Source organism: Mesocricetus auratus, unplaced genomic scaffold (genome assembly GCF_017639785.1).
Source record: "Mesocricetus auratus isolate SY011 unplaced genomic scaffold, BCM_Maur_2.0 Super-Scaffold_100031, whole genome shotgun sequence".
Classification (NCBI taxonomy): domain Eukaryota; kingdom Metazoa; phylum Chordata; class Mammalia; order Rodentia; family Cricetidae; genus Mesocricetus; species Mesocricetus auratus.
In genome coordinates this window covers 7,778,720-7,798,374 of record NW_024429212.1, presented here as the reverse complement: position 1 = coordinate 7,798,374, position 19,655 = coordinate 7,778,720, and the positions used below count along the sequence as shown (strand labels likewise).

General features: G+C 51.4%; 1 protein-coding gene across 1 annotated transcript in view; it reads left to right on the top strand.

Annotated features, from left to right (window-relative positions):
* The window catches only part of Col4a2 (collagen type IV alpha 2 chain), a 137,454-nt gene that overhangs the window by 83,736 nt on the left and 34,063 nt on the right, over window positions 1–19,655 (top strand). The window contains 15 exon segments of the mRNA XM_040733580.1: window positions 1,382–1,426; window positions 4,399–4,515; window positions 5,736–5,807; window positions 6,516–6,551; window positions 6,659–6,721; window positions 8,493–8,528; window positions 10,405–10,446; window positions 12,134–12,226; window positions 12,895–12,930; window positions 13,502–13,552; window positions 14,151–14,195; window positions 18,017–18,070; window positions 18,831–18,851; window positions 18,853–18,898; window positions 19,456–19,566. Coding sequence (XP_040589514.1) covers window positions 1,382–1,426; window positions 4,399–4,515; window positions 5,736–5,807; window positions 6,516–6,551; window positions 6,659–6,721; window positions 8,493–8,528; window positions 10,405–10,446; window positions 12,134–12,226; window positions 12,895–12,930; window positions 13,502–13,552; window positions 14,151–14,195; window positions 18,017–18,070; window positions 18,831–18,851; window positions 18,853–18,898; window positions 19,456–19,566 — 868 coding nt within the window.

The window sequence follows — 19,655 nt, the reverse complement described above, 5'->3', positions numbered from 1 at the left end:
GCTGGGGTCCTCTGCTGTGGGTGGCACGGGGGTCCTGGCTGGAGTCCTCTGCTGTGGGCGGCATGGGGGTCCTAGCTGGGGTCCTCTGCTGTGGGTGGCACCGGGGGTCCTGGCTGGGGTCCTCTGCTGTGGGTGGCACCGGGGGTCCTGGCTGGGGTCCTCTGCTGTGGGTGGCATGGGGGTCCTGGCTGGGGTCCTCTGCTGTGGGTGGCATGGGGGTCCTAGCTGGGGTCCTCTGCTGTGGGTGGCACCGGGGGTCATGGCTGGGGTCCTCTGCTGTGGGTGGCATGGGGGTCCTAGCTGGGGTCCTCTGCTGTGGGTGGCACCGGGGGTCATGGCTGGGGTCCTCTGCTGTGGGTAGCATGGGGGTCCTAGCTGGGGTCCTCTGCTATGGGTGGCACCGGGGGTCATGGCTGGGGTCCTCTGCTGTGGGTGGCACCAGGGGTCATGCCTGGGGTCCTCTGCTGTGGGCGGCACCGGGGGTCATGCCTGGGGTCCTCTGCTGTGGGTGGCACGGGGGTCCTGGCTGGGGTCCTCTGCTGTGGGTGGCACCGGGGGTCCTGGCTGGGGTCCTCTGCTGTGGGTGGCACGGGGGTCCTAGCTGGGGTCCTCTGCTGTGGGTGGCACCGGGGGTCCTGGCTGGGGTCCTCTGCTGTGGGTGGCATGGGGGTCCTGGCTGGGGTCCTCTGCTGTGGGTGGCATGGGGGTCCTAGCTGGGGTCCTCTGCTGTGGGTGGCACCGGGGGTCATGGCTGGGGTCCTCTGCTGTGGGTGGCATGGGGGTCCTAGCTGGGGTCCTCTGCTGTGGGTGGCACCGGGGGTCATGGCTGGGGTCCTCTGCTGTGGGTAGCATGGGGGTCCTAGCTGGGGTCCTCTGCTATGGGTGGCACCGGGGGTCATGGCTGGGGTCCTCTGCTGTGGGTAGCATGGGGGTCCTAGCTGGGGTCCTCTGCTGTGGGTGGCACAGGGGTCATGGCTGGGGTCCTCTGCTGTGGGTGGCACTGGGTCATGGCTGGGGTCCTCTGCTGTGGGTGGCACCGGGGGTCCTGGCTGGGGTCCTCTGCTGTGGGTGGCACCGGGGGTCCTGGCTGGGGTCCTCTGCTGTGGGCGGCACCGGGGGTCCTGGCTGGGGTCCTCTGCTGTGGGTGGCACCGGGGGTCCTGGCTGGGGTCCTCTGCTGTGGGTGGCACCGGGGGTCCTGGCTGGGGTCCTCTGCTGTGGGTGGCACCGGGGGTCATGGCTGGGGTCCTCTGCTGTGGGTGGCACGGGGGTCCTGGCTGGGGTCCTCTGCTGTGGGTGGCACCGGGGGTCATGGCTGGGGTCCTCTGCTGTGGGTGGCACGGGGTCTTTCTGCTCGTGTTAATTGTTCTGATTCTTTACAGGGAGCCAGAGGCGTGTCTGGATTCCCCGGCGCAGATGGAATTCCTGTAAGTGTTTGGGAAGATGAGAAGGGTTAAACATTGTGTGTGTTCCAAGCAATTCATTTATAACTTAAAGAAATCTTTGAAATAATGCGGCTTCTTTGTTTATAGCATCGAATGGGGTGGGGGTTTCTCTGCTCTTGGTTTTCTCCTGGATTCCGGACAAACAATGGGTTTCCTTCCTGGAGGCTCTTATAGATAGGGCTTCAGAACTGGATCTGCTTGGCTAGAGCTTGACCTTGTTAGCAGTCAAAAAGATAGAGCCTGGTTCACAGATGCTCTGTAAAGAGCTGACCTCGACAGTTCATCTGCCGTGTGGACAATCTGAATATAAAAAGCTCAGCAAGTACCAGGATGGAATGAAGCCCCACGGTGGCTTCTGCAGCGCCCCATGGTCTCTGTTTGATTGCACATAATGTGTCAAAAAGAGAGTTATAGGTGGGGTGTGGCTCAGGCCTCTCATCTAGCATTTGGGAGGCTAAGGCAGGAGGATTGCCATGAGTTCAAGGCCAGCAAAGCTATAGAATAGGTCACCACATGAACACACATGAGCGTGTGCACACACACACTCACAGTGGGGGAGGGGAGGCATGATTTGCCCATGAGAAAATCTCAAAATGCAATAAAAGTGTTTTTATGAGCTAGTTTACTTCTTGTGACAAAAAAACAAAAACAAAACCAGCCTGACTCACAGCCTTCTTCGTAGGACTCAGCCAGCAGATTCCCAGCTCAGGCTTCCTGGCCAGACCTGAGCTCAGGGAGGAGTGTGTTTACCACACCTCCTGTGGTGTCTCCCTCCTCTGCTGCTGTGCCTGGAGGCACGGGCTCTGTGAACCTCTCCTGTTCACAGTGTCCGCGGCCCACCAGCACTTGTCCTCTCTCTTGCTGTACACACACAGGGAAGGAGGCGTGTTCCCAGCTTCCCTGTCACTGCTGGGAGCAGGAACAGGAACCAGGGAAGGGAAGGCTGCTCTTCGCCTTCAGACTGAGAGCCCCAGAGTCTTAAAGGAAGTCAAGCAGAGGGAAGGGGAGCATGTTTAACAGAGCATGAGGCCAGCATGCCCCGGACCTCGGTGTCACCCATAGTGTGCTCTGGCAGACTTGGAGTTACACCACCACACTGTAGTTGGAAAAAAAAAAAGAAGTAACTGGCGCATTACTTGGGGTCTTGAGAAACAGGCAGAGTACAGAATCCACACATTGCCAGAGATAAACAAATCATTTAAAAACGTTCTCCCACAAGCAGCCTGAAACTAAATTGCCCATTTTTAAATTACTTCTTGGAACTCTTTGGACTGCCCGGCAGTTCCGTCTTGATGGTTTGGGACATTATGGGGTAGGATGGAAACCGATGTGTCTCGTTTTCATTCAGTTTTTTTCCCATCTGCATGCTTATTTCATATCAGAAGGAAATGATTACCAAGCTAGAGGGACAGTCGCCACCATTTCCGCAGTCTCAGCTCGGCTCACTGATGCCCGAGTCCCTGCAGAGAATACAGCACAGATGATGGGGCCTGAATGTCACTTGTCAGGGCTCATCAGCTTGTGAATCCTGATCTTAAGGCGGCTGTATTGTGTTACATGCTCAAAGTCGTGTAAGGCAGAGCCCATGAGGAGCTTAGAGCTGTGCCCCAGAGAAAGGTGTCTAGTTAGATGTGCAAGATGGATGTCTAGTCAGTGTGACTTGACACTCTCCTCAGAACTCAGCTTTAGCCAAGTTCATGTTGGTGTGTACTTTCCAGTGTTATGGGTCAGTTCTAGGAAGGAACCACGGAAGGTAGTCCCCACCAAACGGGTGAAGACCCCAACCGTATGTTCCAGGGAAATGCAGCAGGGACAGCAGAACTGGAGGAAGCTAATTTCTCGAAGCAGAACTGAAAGGCCAGGTCTAGAAGCCCCTCTTGTCCTTGCCCCGAAGGCCACCAGGAAGAAGAGGGAACTCTCCTGGACACACAGAGCAACAGGGACACCCTGACTCATCTCAGTACAACTGCCCAAAGCACAGGCCAAAGCCGCCTAAAGCAAAGAGATGTACAGAGGAAGAAATTTCTTTTAGTATTTTTCAGTATCATTGTTTATGTGGGATTTGTTCCCAGACTCTTAAATTTTTCCAAATTTCGCAAAAAAATAAAATAAAATAAAGCATCCAAATGGCCTCAGAAAGCACTCTAGAATATGTTTAGTTTTTTACTGAGATACATCATTTAAAGAAACTGCACAATTGCAAAACACACCTAAATTAGGTGCATATCAAAACAGGCTGTGTTCTAGTAACACACAAATTGTCTGTTGGCTCCGCCCCATCCGTGTGAGCCAGCTCAATGCAACCCGCGTCCCTCTAGTCACTCCTCAGGCACTTGGTCATGTTGCCAGCCCAAGTGACATCTCTGAATGCCTCAGGGTTTTGCCATTCTTGCCTAAATCTAAAACTTTGTAGGGCTCGGTGGTGCACACCTGTAACCCCGGCATTTGGAAGGTTGGGGCAGGTGGATCTCAGGTTGATATCCAGCCTAGGCTACATAGTGAGAGCTTTCTCAGATGACAACAAGACAATTAAAGCCCTGTGTCACCAAAGAGAGCTCCGGGATGTGACTGCCACCTTCACTGGAAATTTGGCCTCTCTGGCTCCCCGTCCACAGTTCGGTGAGGCTGTAAACGCATCCAGCAGCGGCATCTAACAGCTCTTACAGACTGCTTCCCACAGCCTGCTGGAAGGCCCCGGAAGCAAGGCGGAGAAAGCCAAGTGCCTTAGAGCCTGTGAGGAATGGTACCCGCCTTTACAGCCTTGCGCCCACATAAGGCACACCTACACCTTGGCTTGTTTAACCTCCCATTCCTTCCTTCCTTCATCCATTTTTTTAGTTATCTTTTCCTTGGATTTGTTCTGGGGGTGTGGTTTTTGAGAACATTTACCACTGTTTCATGGGTCGATTAATGACTCGAAAACCTGATTGTTGACACACCGTTCTGCTTTCCAGGGACACCCAGGGCAAGGAGGGCCCCGAGGAAGACCCGGCTATGATGGCTGCAATGGGACCAAAGGAGACGCAGGTCCACAAGGGCCCTCTGGATCCGGGGGCTTCCGTGGCCTCCCTGTGAGTATAGGGACAGTGCGGTGGTATGCTTAGCCTGGAAGTCTGGGTGGTGGGCACCTGACCCAAACATAATGTGGCATGGGCTCCCCTTCCTAGGTTCATCCCAGGAAGGCCACCTTCTAAGCCTTGTCCCTGCCATCAGGGCTGATGGAAGCTGCTTTTCCTGCCTGCTTCTTTCTCTTTTTTTTTTTTTTTCAGCTGAATGTCCTGGGTTCAAGCAAGTCCGTTGTCCCTATTCTTGATTCAGTGTTAGGTAGAAGATAAGTGGCTTGGTGTGTTCTTACCCTCTGTCTTCCAAGGATCACACCATCTCCTCCCGTATTCTAAGTCAAATAACAGTGAATGGCTTAATAACACAGTTAAAACCAGAAAGCTTGGATCTTGTCCCAAGTGTCTGTTAGGCATGGAGGAATCATCAGATAGGACCTCCGGGGACCTGGAAGGTGGTCAGGTTCTCCAGCAGCTACGAAGAGGCAGATGGGCAATAGAATCCCTGTAATTGTCCATTCTTTGACCTCATTCTTGGGGTCTTTGCAAAGGATCCTAAAATGCTCTCTCAGAGCTGCAGTTGCAAATTCAGGTTATGCTAACATTTTTTTCATTAAGCCTTTATGTTTTGAAAACACACGGAAAAGAAGCCATGAGCAAGCATCCCCACCTCCATCCTGCAGCAAGTTGGTTTCTCTGGCCAGTGAAACCCCCAGCTTGCAGGGCCAGACCACCCCTGCTCTTCTCCGTATGGTTCATGTTTCAGTGAATTGCATTACTTCTCTGTCGAGCTTAAGTTTCAGGACCAAGACACGTGTCACTGCAAAAATACTGATTACATATAGATAGTCAAAGGATCTGTGCTCCTGTTTGTATGCCTACCTTTGGCATAATTCAAGCCGTTCTCCTGCATTACATATCTCTAAGAGTCTTCCTGTTTACATTGTTGGGGCACCAATAACATTACAAAGAAAAGATAATATAGTTCTGTGCCAGGGGATGAGTGTGCAGGTTCTGAAGATAGTTTAAATCCTATTTAAACTCAAGAGTATGAAATATAAAAACCTTGGACTTATTGTTGGACCCTAAGGAAGTTGGTAGGGGGGGGGTTGGATACCTACATAATCCATGGGGACTCTGAGCATTGTGAACAAAGCTGACAGTCACCTGTGTCATCATAAGCATGTTGGAAGATAATGGGTTCTTTTGTGTGTTTTTTCCTGCTAATTTAGGGGCCTCAAGGACCCAAAGGGCAGAAAGGTGAACCTTACGCACTATCTAAAGAAGACCAAGACAAATACAGGGTATGTTTGCCATAGATGGGAGACGGGACTCAGGGAGCCCACGTAAATTTCAACAAAGCTAGTTAGAAATTAGCTCTGAGTGAAAGAAAGAATCCATGGAAGGAACCCAGAGATGCTTGTGTAGCTCAAGGCAGCAATTGAAGTCATCATATTCTGTTTGGGATGGATTTAGTTTCCCCATGTTCTCAATGCCCATGACCAAATACCTCAGTCTGGGGGAAGGAGCTTGTATAGTTCATGCATATTTCCAACAACTCTGCCATATATAGAGGTAAATCCAACAATGCTTAAAACCAGTAATTCCTGGTGGCTTAGGAGATGTCTTAGTTGGTAAAAGGTTTTTCAAGCATAAGGTCTGAGCTGAAATCCCAAAGCCCATGTACGAAAGAGGGCACAGTGTCTCATTCTTAACCCCAGCACTGGGGAGGTAGAGACTGGCAGACAGGTCCCTGGGGTTCAATAGCCATCCAGACTAGCCTATTTAGAGAACTCCATACCTACGAGAGACTTGCTCAAAAAACAACATGGCTGTCTCCTGAGGCATAACATTTGGTACTGACCTCTTTCCTCACATGAATACACATATGCCTGCAAGAACTCAGGCACCCACATGCATGTGCGCGCACGCGCGCACGCACACACACACACACACACACACACACACACACAAATAGTAATTCCTAATTAACCCTGTTTCCTCTCAACCAGGGTGAACCTGGAGAGCCTGGACAGATTGGCTACCAGGTGAGTATTGTTTTCATTAGGGACTCTTCCATGCAGAACTTTAAAAACATCTGAGTAGACACACCAGCCTGCTGTCTTCAAACCACACTCTCTCTGTCCATCCACAGGGGCCTCCTGGCCGCCCAGGGCTGACAGGACAGATGGGTCCCATGGGAGCTCCAGGAAGACCGGTAAGTCCCTGTGGTTGGTCACCCCAGGCCCATGTCGGGTCACCTATGGATGGTTTTTTTTTTTTTTTAACCCACTGAGTGTCATTGAGTCACAGACGATTCTAGCTGGGGCTCCTCCCATCATGGGTAAGCTCTCCAGGTTCCATATTAATTATGTGACAAGGGGCCATCATCCCTGGGCAAAGCAAACCAAATACCCCACTCAGGTCAACAAGAAGAAAACAGATTTTTTTTTTCTGGGCCAGGCCATGTGCAACAGGCACATCCCACCTGGGCCATAGCCACTGTAGAAGGGGAAACATTGGGCATCACTTATAGAATGGAGACCACAGGTCGTGCCTCCCTTCCAATGCAATGGCACAGCAAAGTGTGATGGGATAGAAATAGGATAAGGGAAGGCTTGCAAGGAAGCAGGAGGAAGAGGCAGGTGCTCCCCAGCCTGCCCCCACTACCACACTGAGCCCGCAGCATAGCTCAGCCCACAAGAAGGCTTCTGCCTCATTAAGAACACTTCTTAGCAGTAAGACAAATAAGTCCTAGATGACACACAAGGGAGTTTGGCTCCAGGTAAATGACATACTCCCAGAAACCCATTCTCGGGACTCAGGCTGCCCTCATGTGTGTGTGCAAGCTTACAGCCTGGGAGAGAGGACTGTAGTTCCCTCCAGGCTGCAATAATCAGTTGCAATAACGATCGTGACCTTTACAAAACCCTTGTGCGGTGAAAGTCTTTCTGCCTCAACGCTGCAGCAGATGAAGCCAAGATGGGGCAAAGAGAGGCGCAGCGCTCTCCCTGCGAGTCGCTGGCTCACTCGCACAGCAACAACTGCGCGGCTTGGGAGTTTCCTCTAGATAGAGTGCAGAGGGCTGGAGATAGCTCAGTCAGTGCCACGCTTGCTGTGTAAGCCTGAAAGCCTGAGTCCCATCGCTGGCACCATGTGAGAAACGGAGTATGGTATCCCATGCCTGTAATCACAGAACCCGGGAGGAGGATACAGGAGGATCCCTGAAGCTCACTGAGCAGCCAGCCTAGCTGAATTCATAAGCAGCAGGGTTGGGGTGAGACCATCTCAAAAAATAAGGTAGTATATGACCCAGTGAATGAGGAACAGCACTGGCCTTCACACATGTGGGCATACACATGCATGTTTGCACATGCACACACACATGCTCACGCACACTCATACACATATACACAAACACATGCACACACGCATGCACACACATACACACACGCACACACATATACACACACATACATGAACACATACATGCACACACTCACACACACATGCACACACGCACGCACATATGCACAAGAAAAATTCACAGAATAAATAAAAAGCGTAATTCAGAGACCCTTAGGGTACACATTGCAGATGCTTAGTCTGTGGAACTGACCTACAGATGTGTCTGTGAACATTTGTGACCCCACCGCCAAAATGTGACAGTGTCTTGTGTGGGGACTCTGGCTGCAGCCACAGGACCTGGGACATCACAAAGCCTCGGGACAGACACATCAAGGACGCGGGTGAAGTCACAAACCCAAAGCACACAAGCAAACCAGGAACAGCTGTGGGTAGACAGCGGCACATTCCAAGGGCAGTGACCCGGTCTTCCTCCTGGCTTTTCATCCCACCAAGACAGATGTGGGGAAGCTCTGACCATACTGTTCTAAGTGGACAGCCGATGGTTTTCCCAGGGCCTCCAAGCAGATGTCATCTGGGTCATGGGAGGGAAGAAAAATATACATGTCTTTGTGTTTCTGCAGGGACCACCGGGGCCTCCTGGACCCAAAGGACAGCCAGTAAGTTGATGGCGACAAGGGTGAGGGAGGGGCTCTTCGGTGATTAATGGTCTGTCTTCTTTGACCAGAGAACAACTTGGCTGACAGCTGTTTCTGGTGTAGATTATGCTGAGCCGTTGTGTAGTTTAAGACTTGGTGCGTAGGAAGAGATCCCGCAGAGTGTCTGGACACCTGGCCCAAGCCTATGTGAGGATGCTGGGTGACACTGTTTGAGGCTCCATGACGGCTCTGTGGCTATGTGCAAATCACACAAAGCTGTAATGAAGGATGCGCAGCTGAATAATCTAGGGCCAGCTCCTGTTTGTCTACAGGCGCAACTTCCCAGGGTGGACAGGGGGACACTGCATTTACTTAAGGGAAGTGGGAGGCCCTCGTCCTACCCAGATGTAGTGAGAAGCCATTGGCGCCTCAGGCCAGTGCTAGGGACATGTCTTGTGCTCCTGAGTTAGGCTGGATCCCAGAGCCACACTGCTCCCATGACAGGGTACTTGTTATATTGGTGGAAACACAACCAAGCATGTAGTCAGTCAGAACCTTGGAGAACAAGCCAGGATTTGTTGGGACCTGGGAAAGTTGGATAAATATCCAGACTCGGTAATGTTGATGAGGAAAATATCTGATCAGAGATACTGGGGTCCAGCAGGAGGCTTGGAGGAGCCATCGACTGCTCCATTCCAGATGCAGGTCTTCCTGTTCCCACGCCTGCTCCATGTGCAGTCTCGTTTCTGTGACCCCTGGTGACCTTGCCTGCCACCCACCCCCATACCCCTTAGGCTCCATCCACTCCAGTAGAGTTCCAGCTGACTGGAACTCGAGGAGGCTCCTGGATACCCCCCCCCACTCCCCACACACTCTCACCCCCATCAGACAGCCCCGAGCAGGATGGGAAGGGCCTAGAGCCAAGGACAGAGGAAGCCGGCAAGGCTGCAGGGCCAAGGAAGCAGTGGCCCAGCCCAGGCTCTGGCCTCAGATCTCCCCTGGCTGCCTCAAATACAAACAGCCCCCTCACCCTGGCCAAGTCACTTCCTGGCAACTTCAAGAAGCAGTTCTGAGCTGAGAATGCTGCAGGGGCTCGCATGGCCGCCATGCTGTGCTTTGATTTCAGCTCCCAGCCAGGTGTCGAAGCAAGAAAATCAGAATTTAATTAAAGGTTCTGCTCTTATTTTCAAAAGACAATCTAAGCATCAGAGGAGGCAGACAGTAGCCTGCAGAGAGAGACTTGAGGGGTCCCGTGTGACTCTTGCTCACTGTGGCAGTAGAGAGAGACCCTGGGAACGAGTTGCAGCTGCTTGGGGGCAAAGGAAAGAGCACTGTGTGGAAACGGCGTGTGAATTTGTGGGGTGCCTCCTCACATCGCTGGTCTCGGGGGGTGTCAGGGAGGGCTGACTCCAGCCCAGCTGCTCCTCAGAAGAACTGTTAAATAAACACTGGCTGAGACACAGGCCTGACTTTGCCTCAGAAAACAATCCAAACAGGCACATAAATATGAAATGTGACCAGTTGTTAAGTCCCCTAAAATCATTTAAAAGAAAGAAATGTTTATACGAAGTTGGGGTGGTTTTTAATCTAAACGAGACGACCTGGGTCTCCAGATACGGTATCTGGGCTGCACTTTATGTTAGAGCGCCCAGAACCTGAGGGTTAACTCTAACCTCCCTTGGATGAGCTGATAGTCAGCTGACAGGATCCCTCGTACCTTCACCGCTCACTCCTCAGGCCTTCCTCAGGCAAAGCACTCGGCAGAGCCACTTGGATCCTAAAGGGCACAAGGGGCTATAGTTCAGGGAGGGTTTGGCCTCTTTTCTTCTAAAAAACACTTTCATTTCACTGGGATTCTTGACTCTTACAAACTCATAGGCTCCATCTCTGTTTCCAGGGCAACCGAGGACTTGGTTTTTACGGACAGAAGGGTGAAAAGGTAAAGAGACCTGATGACACGAACTGGTGACCATCACTGCCCAGGGTGACCTGGTGCTCTCCTGGTGACCTGCAAACACACAATTTACATAGAGATTGCAGTCAAGTGTCAGGTCGCCCACACTCCAAGGACAATTGTGGAGCAGTGAGACATGAATGTGAACTGTCTAGGTTGTCATAGATTCCGACAGGGACACGTGACTTCCACCTATCTTAAGGACTGGAAGTGGAGGTGTCCCCTAAGAGTGTCTTTTAATGTGTGGGACCCAGAGATGATTCAACGGACTCAAGCTAAAGCAGGCAGTAGAGACACACACCTTTAATCCCAGCACTCAGGAGGCAGAGGCAGGTAGATCTCTGAGTTTGAGCCAGCCTAGTCTGCAGAGTGAGTTGCAGAACAGCCAAGGCTATACTGAAAACCCTGCCTTGAAACAAAAAGGTGGAGGGACTTGACTGAAGAATAATCTAGAATCACCTCAGAGAACATGGCTGCCCTGGATGACTCCAGTCAAGAAAGGGTTGTGTGACTTCTGTTGCCTCCTTCTGAGCACCCATAGCTTGGAAGAGGAACATGGTACCCACACCCGGCCAGCCAACTACATTCTCATTCACCATGAGCCTGCCTGCTCCCGGAGCAGCAGATCTGTCCCTCTGGCTCTTCTATATGACTGCAGTCACCCCATGGGCACTCGGCTTTTTCATTGAATTCCATAAATGGAAATCAGAATTCCTAAAACAACAAGGGGGAAAAAATTAAAGATAAAAACACGGAAAAATGTAAAGGCCCCTACAATGAAGTATCCCACAGTAATAAAATAATAAAAAAGGAAATGAAATATCCCACAGTAATAAAGTAAAATAAAAGGATGGAGGGCCTGGGGAAAACAGTCACTTGGGGGATGGTGGAGATGAAGTTAGATCTGCAATCCATAAAAGGCCTTAACCGGATGCTAATCAACACAGCAAACCCTCTTGAGTAGTGTGGTCTTAAGCAGTCTTCGAACCTGTTAGTGCTGAGGACACACACGGACACACACACACACACACACACACACACACACACACACACACACACACACGGAAGCCTTCTTCAGAGGATGACCCAGTACTCAGTCTGCTGCCATTTCCTGTTACGTGATAGCTGAGCTCAAACTCAAAGGTGTCATTTCTATGTGGAAATAACAGGAAAAAAAGTCAACCAAGTTCTTTGTGTTCATCAGTTTCTAAAGGAGAAAATGTGTGAACAAGGCATGAGGCCTGCTGGCCATCGCTGCTACTGATACAAATGCAGTGAACACCTCCTCGAGATACTTGGTCTAGCCTTCGCTCTTCAGAGTATAGAGCGCCTCTTGCTTGCTCACAGCTTGCTTGTAGAGAAATCTATCAAAGGCTGTAGCCCTTAGGCACAGTGCAGTGCGGAATTATTAGTGTGATCTCTGTGACCTCGACACATCAAGTTCTGAACAACCAGTGATGGAAACTCACTCAGTTCACACCATTTCAGATCATGATGATTTTGATACGATGATATGATGAGTTAGATGATGATGATTTTTGTTTCGGTACAAAGCAGGCATTCGGTAATACGCAAAACAAAATAGTGTGTGTGGGGTGGGATTGTGTTGGTCACCCAAGTTATGTGCCCTTCTTCTGATTCAAAACTGTCATGTTTGCTGAACACTCTGCAGGGTGATGTAGGACAGCCAGGACCCAACGGGATCCCATCCGACATCACGCTTGTCGGGCCCACAACAACAACGTACCATCCAGATATGTACAAGGTAAAAGGGTGATCATTCCCAGGTGACCTAGGAAAAGGAGAAAGCCAATGGCACTTTCTTCATTTTATGCAAACATTTGCATCCTAGGGTGGGAAAGATCTCACTGCCAAATTAGGAGGGAAAAAAAACAACAACTCAGGTTTGCACCGGCTATTGTATTGGAGGGGCTGCATGGTTCCCGCCAGGCACAGCAGGCGGTTGTGAACTTCGGCATGTTCAGTGTTGGCAGCAAAAATGGGACAAGGGCCGGCCAGTCCAAAAAAAAAAAAATACGGTGAAGAAAGTCTGTGTTGCTTTTAAAGCCACTTGACTTGAGATGTTAGTGTGTTCCCCCTAACTGTCTTTTCCTAAGCAGACCTTATTTGACTGAATGTGGTCGTCATTTCAGGGAGGGGTTCTCCCTAGGGTGTGTTCTTCCACTGCGGGACAGATGTGTGGGAGCTAGCATCCATCCACCTGGATGGTCAGAAGTGCCTGTGCCCTGTTGCTGGTACATTTGAATTTTGAAGCTGCAGCATATAGGACTGTTCTTGGTGGCCAGGAAATTGTCAAGATCGCCTGAAGTTTTGTCAAGTACTTTTTAACCTCGAATCCTGAGCGAGGATGGGTGCCTAAGTAGCACGGGTCTCAAAGGTGCAAGCATGTCTTATTTCCTGTGTCCTCCACAGGGTGAGAAGGGCAGCAGAGGAGAGCAAGGGATACCAGTAAGTTCAATGACGAAATCCTTTCCCTCCATGAGTGCTCCACCCTCGGGGCTCCTGTTAGAGCGGTGGGGTGTGCTCCGAGGGTGGGGTGCGCTCCTCCGAACGGTGGGGTGTGCTCTGGTCTTAGCCCTTGGGTTCTTGGGTTCTCATGAACCCCTCTACGTGGGAAGGTATCAAAGATACATAGTATATTATATGTAATGATATTGGATACTATATACTATATTATCATACTAATAATTAGCATTGTCTGAGGCTGTCAACTGAGCACGACAGTGTGGGAGTGAGGGGCTGGGAGGGAGACAGGCTGACCTCTACTGTGGGCCAAGGGGTCTTCTTCATCCCATCCGGTTTGGCTCACCTTCCTAGTTGCTCATCACTGTCACTTACTTTGTGGTGGTGACATGTGGCATCCTGGGTAAAGGTGACCCACAAACAGCCCTGAGCTCTCTCTGCCCCCTCATTACCTGCTCTAGCATCCTGTCACTGAGGGGCCTGGGGAGGCTGCAGCGTGTCCCACTGGGGGACTCAGCTCTCAGTACACCCCACACTCTGGTTTTCTCTCTCCTAGGGCCCCTCCTTGAAAGGCGAGGAAGGCATCATGGGATTCCCAGGAACACGGGTGAGCCATGTACCGTATAACCATGGCTAGTTGGCTAGTTGACTTTTTTGCTCTTTTTGCTTTTTAAGCAGATTTTCTCTTCTTAGGTAAGTTTTTAGGTTCACAGAAAAACTGAGCAAAAAGTCGAGATTTCCTATGGCCCTCTGGGCCCACTCTAGGGATGGCCAGCCAGCTGGGCATGTGCCACCAGGGACACCCCCGTCAGGTGGGTTGCTATAACCCATGAACCCATGTTCACCCCATGCTGAAGTTTTTAAAACACTGTACCTGCCCTGGAGGTTCCTCCTGAAGTGAGACTACTCTTGGTGACAAACTGCAGAGTATATCTAAAATGCAGGATCATTTCTGGTCACCCAAAGAATCCAATAAGAATGTCCCTCACGGGAGACTCACCTGTAAGAGGAAGATGTCGCCTTCAGAGCCTTGAGCATCAACGGCCATCGCAGCACCTGGGATAGCGTTTGGTCACCTGTACCTGCGCTTCCAAACCTTGAAAGCGGAGACTGCTTGATGGTCATTGGAACTGACACGCAGCCCTCTGGGGAAATTCGTCACCTGTTCCAGACTGCTCATTGCTTGTGTTTTCTGTTCAACGCAGGGGCATCCTGGCCTTGATGGAGAAAAAGGAATCTTCGGACAGAAAGTAAGTCTGCCACACAAAATGTAAACTGTTCCGGGCCTGAAACCTCATGAATAGAACAAGTGGGATCTCAGAAAAATGTGTTTGTCCCCAAAACCCACTCGGGATGTCCCCTGCATTTGCAAGCTCACAAGTGACCATTGTAACTCTCATAGCCCTTAGTGGAGCATTAACCTCTACCTGGGATTTACTCATCAGTATGTTGGTTCTTGCAGAGAATGCACCCCAGTCTCTGTCACTAGGTCCCCAACCCAGGACCTCACACCCCTGTGTCATTGTCACTCACAGGTTATCTGAGTGACTGTCCCCCACTATATCTTAGAGATCTACACATACTTGCTTATGTTTAATGATAACCTAGTTCTTTTCCTCCTGTGGCGTGATGCAGTTTTGTTTTTTGGGTTTTTTTGTTTTTTTACTTTTTAAAAGAAAAGAAAATGTGTGTGAGAAATGTATTACATCAACTAAACACTAGCTGGAACTGAAAGTTCACATAGAAATGTTTCTATCTAATTAATGATTTATTTACTCACAGCATTCACTGTTTGCACAATTCAGCCCGCCTACTGCAGAGCCCAGCACCACCCTGTCACCCACGGCAGACAGACCCGGGGTCTGGCTTTAGATGTGTGGCAGCCTCCAGCATCATGGGACCTATGGGCTCGTAACCTGGCAACAAAGAAATAATAGGCACATTTGTGCCATGCTGTTCTGAGTTTCACCCATGTAGGGGTCATCCCGCTCCGGCACACGTGAACCCGCACATGCTCGGAGACACGGCTGCTCCCCAGCCAAGGCCAGAATGCGACTAGCTTAGGGATGCAATTAGCAGATACTGCAGAGGCAACTTAGCAGATACTGCACCCAAAGCCCAGCTGAATCAGAGCCAGTGCATTGCTGAGGTGGGCAGGTGACGTCACTCGTCACGGAACACAAAGGAGCTATCATGTCTAAAACAATGCATGGCTCAGCACAGCTGCCCCAAGACCTAGAAGTCCATGAAGACTAGAACCCTAGACCATGGCCAGCAAGCCCTGGTCCCCGAGTCCCCCAGCTAGAAGTCCATGAAGACTAGAACCCTAGACCCTGGCCCCCGAGTCCCCCAGCTGCTGCTGCTCAAGTTTAAGCGTGATCGCGATGCCCATGCAGCTCTCTGTCTGTAACTTGGGAAGAAACAGACATCTGTGCTTAAATGGGTCAGAGGAAGAGATAGTTTACCCAACTGAAAAAATAGGGAACTAGGCAGACATACACAAATGACTCATCGGACTGCATGTTAGTACAAAGCGCATCATCCAACTGGCCCAGCTGCTGCCTCCACATCAGTTTCCCAGCTGTGCTGAAGCCGGGGCCCTAGGAGCCAGAACCCAAGGCAGCTCCAAGGAGCCGCTGTGGACAGTGACCCATTAAAGCGGCATGCCGGAGAAGGGGGAAGCAGAGAAAGCCATGTGTCTTAGGGAAGCCCCTGCCTCCCCGCGAGAACAAAGAACCTGCTACACATGCCTGCATGCCCGTACACACGGACACAGATGGACACATGGACGTGGGCTCCTAGCAAAGTAAACGGTTCCAGGCGGGGAACAGAGAGACATCTTACGCGTTCGATTGTATTAACATTTTCTGAAAATTTAGCAATTTTTTCCCTCGTTTGGGTAGACCTGTTTATGACAGCAAAGTCTTCTCCCGCCCTGGGGAGACCATAGGGCGTGCTCACGGAGGCCTAGTCTCCTGGGACGGTGCCCTGACCACAGTCCGCAGGTAGTGTAGGTGCACAGAATAAGCCATCCCTGTGTGGACAGCACCGCGGGACTGAAACAGAACTTTCAGGCTCCAGGGGTCACGTCTACCCAGATGTGGCTTTCCCGCTATGTGGAGTCACAAGCAGGCAGCACGGCTGTGCCCGCAGGCTGGGCATTCAGTGGCATGGTGACGCTGCAACTTCCTGCTCCTCGGCCCTCTCAGACTGAGCCCAGAAGTCTTTGCCCCAAGGCCCCCAAGGTGCAGTTGCTTTGCACCAACCCCTGTTCTCTGTGCCACGGCTGTTACGATAAAGCTTGAGGGGGGCCTTGTGGGGGGAGGGGACACGCCTGGAAGAGCGTAAGTGAGAAGTTTTATTAGAAAGGGGAGGGAGGGGGAGGAAAAAGAAAAGACATAAAGAGACAGAGACAGAGAGAAAGGACGGAAGAGAAGAGGGAGACAGGAAAAGTCCTGTCTGCCCCAGGCAACAGCAGGAAAGAGAGAGCAGAAAGAGAGCGGAAGTGGGCAGGGTCTGTCTTTTTAAGGGGTCCTTTGCACCTGGGCTGACCAGGGCGCTGCCTGAGTGCATTCTGCCAGGTAACGGGGCAGGCCAGCCCAATGCCTGAATCCTTACCACCGACCGAGGAAAGACCTATGATCCAGGAAGATGTGGAACCGTTCCTGGAAATCGAACAGTAAATACTTTCGGACCACCCACTCCGACCAGCTACGGAGGACTCTGCTAGCCAGTCTCCCTGGGGTCTCAGGGTTCTTCCTCGAAAATAAAACCCACCACTCTCAAATGTTCAGCGCCACCTAGTGTGTGAGGCCTAGTGTCAGCCACAGCCCTGCAAAAGGAAAAGGAAAAAACAATCTTAGTCCATCAAACAGCATGTGAGCTCCTGGGTCAGAAAACCTGTGACAGGCCCCTTTTCCATTCCGTGGCTTTGCCGAATGTGGTCTTTTGCAAGAAGGACTGGCTGCTCAGAAAGCTTCACACTCTGATGCAGCTTCCTCGGTGATGGGCGCTTGAGAAAACTGGAGACCAGATTGCTGCTGAGGGTGTTGTAATGGAAAGAGAAATTCCAAATCAAAAGGTTCTGAGAACTCTGCTGGAATTTTTCAAAACTCATCGTGGAAGAAGAGTTTAACTAGGATCAGATGTAATCCCGCTGGTCAGTTAAGAAATTGCAAGCAAGAAGCCAGGCGGTGGTGGCGCACGCCTTTAGTCCCAGCACTCGGGAGGCAGAGGCAGGCGGATCTCTGAGTTTGAGGCCAGCCTGGTCTACAAAGTTACACAGAGAAACCCTGTCTCAAAAATGAAAGAAAAAAACAAAATGATGAAGGAAGGAAGGAAGGAAAGAAAGAAGGAATTGCTAGTAGCTAGCTCTCTGGTCCCTAGTGAGGCAAGGAAGCATGGCAGCCGCTGCAGGCGGAGACAGGTCCTACACAGTCCCCTACTTACTTGGATGCTGGGTGGGGAATGAAGTGGGTGGGACCATATTACACAGTGCATAGGGACAGAAGCATAAGCCACCCAATAGTCTCAATGCCAGCAACCAAGAAAAACCAATGCTAGGGAAAAGTACCAAGGGGGGGGCACTGAAAGATGGCTCAGTGGTTAGGGGCACTGGCTGCTCTTGCAGAGGACTGGGACTCTTCCCAGCACCCACTGGTCACCCACAAACATCTGTAACCCTAATCCAGGATCGGACCCCCTCCTCTGACATCACAGGCACCAGCCGCTCCCGTGGCACACGTACATACATGTAGACAAAGTACTCGTACATATAAAATAAATCTGAAAAAAATTAAAGCTCAAAGGAAGGCAAGGCCGTTAGGACTGAACGAGAATTGGCAGACACTGCAAATGCCACATTCGGGCTCTGGCTCCTGGTTCAAGCAAAGCAGTTTTAAAGACACTTGTGCACCTGAGATGGAGTTGGCGGTGCATTTGGAGGGGTGTGGTTAAGGGGATTCTTGATGACTGCATCGGCTGGGCTGGTGCAAGTGACACGGGGTTGATTTCTGGAAGTCCCCCCCCCCCCCCCCCGAAGCTGGAGATAACAAGCCCATCTTTCTTGCAGGGAAGCAGAGGCCTGGATGGTTTCCAAGGCCCCAGTGGACCCCAAGGACCCAAGGTGACGTGTTTCTCTTTCTGATGATATCCTGCTCCTCACCTAAACAGCATGGGCGGAGAACATGAGCAACAGTTATTAATGTGATCTCCTAGAGTGGGGGGGGTGCTGTGTGCTGCCTGCCCCCACCCAGAGGGCAGCAGGAGGCTAACTTTTAGCAAAAAGATGGGGAAGAGGGTTACCTCCAGTTCCTGATGGAGAATTCAACTTGTATGATTAACCATAAGGGCTGGGTTGGAAGATCAAATGAGGTGACCCAGGGTAACTCGGAGGGGACCCAGCCTTATGGGTGGCCCTTTCTGCTGGAGGACATGTCTGGGGAGAACAGGGAAGTGTGTGGGTGTATCTAGAGTCTACGTGAGGCGGCTCTACAGAGCAGATGGTGCCGGCCGTCCCTGCATCTCCAGGCTGCCCCCCCACCCCCACCCGACCAGATGGTTCGGATGTCAACACTGTGAAGGCTGAGCCTCAATACCATCACACAATCGCAGTCTCCCAGCCACTTCCGGCATCCCTGCCCCTGGCAAGGGCTTCAGGCGGAGATCCACACATGCTGTGGCATTCCCTTTTCAGTCTGTCTAGTGGCTGGGATGCAGGGACTCCCCACTGTCACATCGTAGAGACGTTGCCATAGGGACAGTCCAGGTTGGATAATAAGAAACCCTGCCTTGTTAAACCAATTCCACATTGGGCTCACTCCTGGGCAATATGTAAATTGAGAAAACTCCTGAAGGCTAGACTCACAGTGTCTTCTTTCCCCCAGGGAGAACGAGGACAGCAAGGCCCCCCCAGGACCCTCTGTCTACTCCCCCCATCCATCCCTGGCAAAAGGTTGGTACAAGTTTCAGTGCATGGTGTGACCTCACACGGACCCTCTCCTGTGGAGAACAAAGTCACAAACTCTCCAGACAGGTTTCTAAGTGAAACAGAGTGAAGGTATTCAGAACGCAACCTTCAGAGACAGCCCAGCTTAGAGGTGTCATTAGAAACAGTCACCTTGGTTCTGCTGACAACGCTCACTGCCATCCAGGTGGGACTCCACCTGTGACCGACAGAGGGCGTCTCTGCATTCTAGGAGACCCAAAGTTTTTAACACCTAGAGTTCCGTTGAGGTCCTCCTAAATCAATTTGCTCTCCACTGAAACCTCCGCGTGTCTCTGTGGCATCCCCTGTGCCTCTGCACTGTCTTGTATTTATCCGAATCTTACCCGACTAGGCTGTGAATTAGGGCCCTCTGTATTTTCTGTACTCCCTGCCTCTCTCTGTGCACAGGGTACTCACTGGGCAGTGGAGGCCTTCAGTGGTCTGCAAATGGCAGCCTCATTGCTATGGTGGGAGCCTGTTCCTAGACAATGATTCTCACCGCAAGGGACCTGTCTTGGTTGCAGGTGCCAGAGGTGACCCAGGATTCCCAGGCGCTCATGGGGAGCCAGGAAGCCGAGGCGAGCCAGGAGACGCTGGCCCCATTGGACTCCCAGGGCCGTCTATTGGAGATGAAGGTAACAGAGTTTTGTAGCATCCGAAGGTACCTGGTCTCAGGCATGGACATGGACCAGTAGGTTTTGCTGGCCATGTGGCTTTCCTGTGG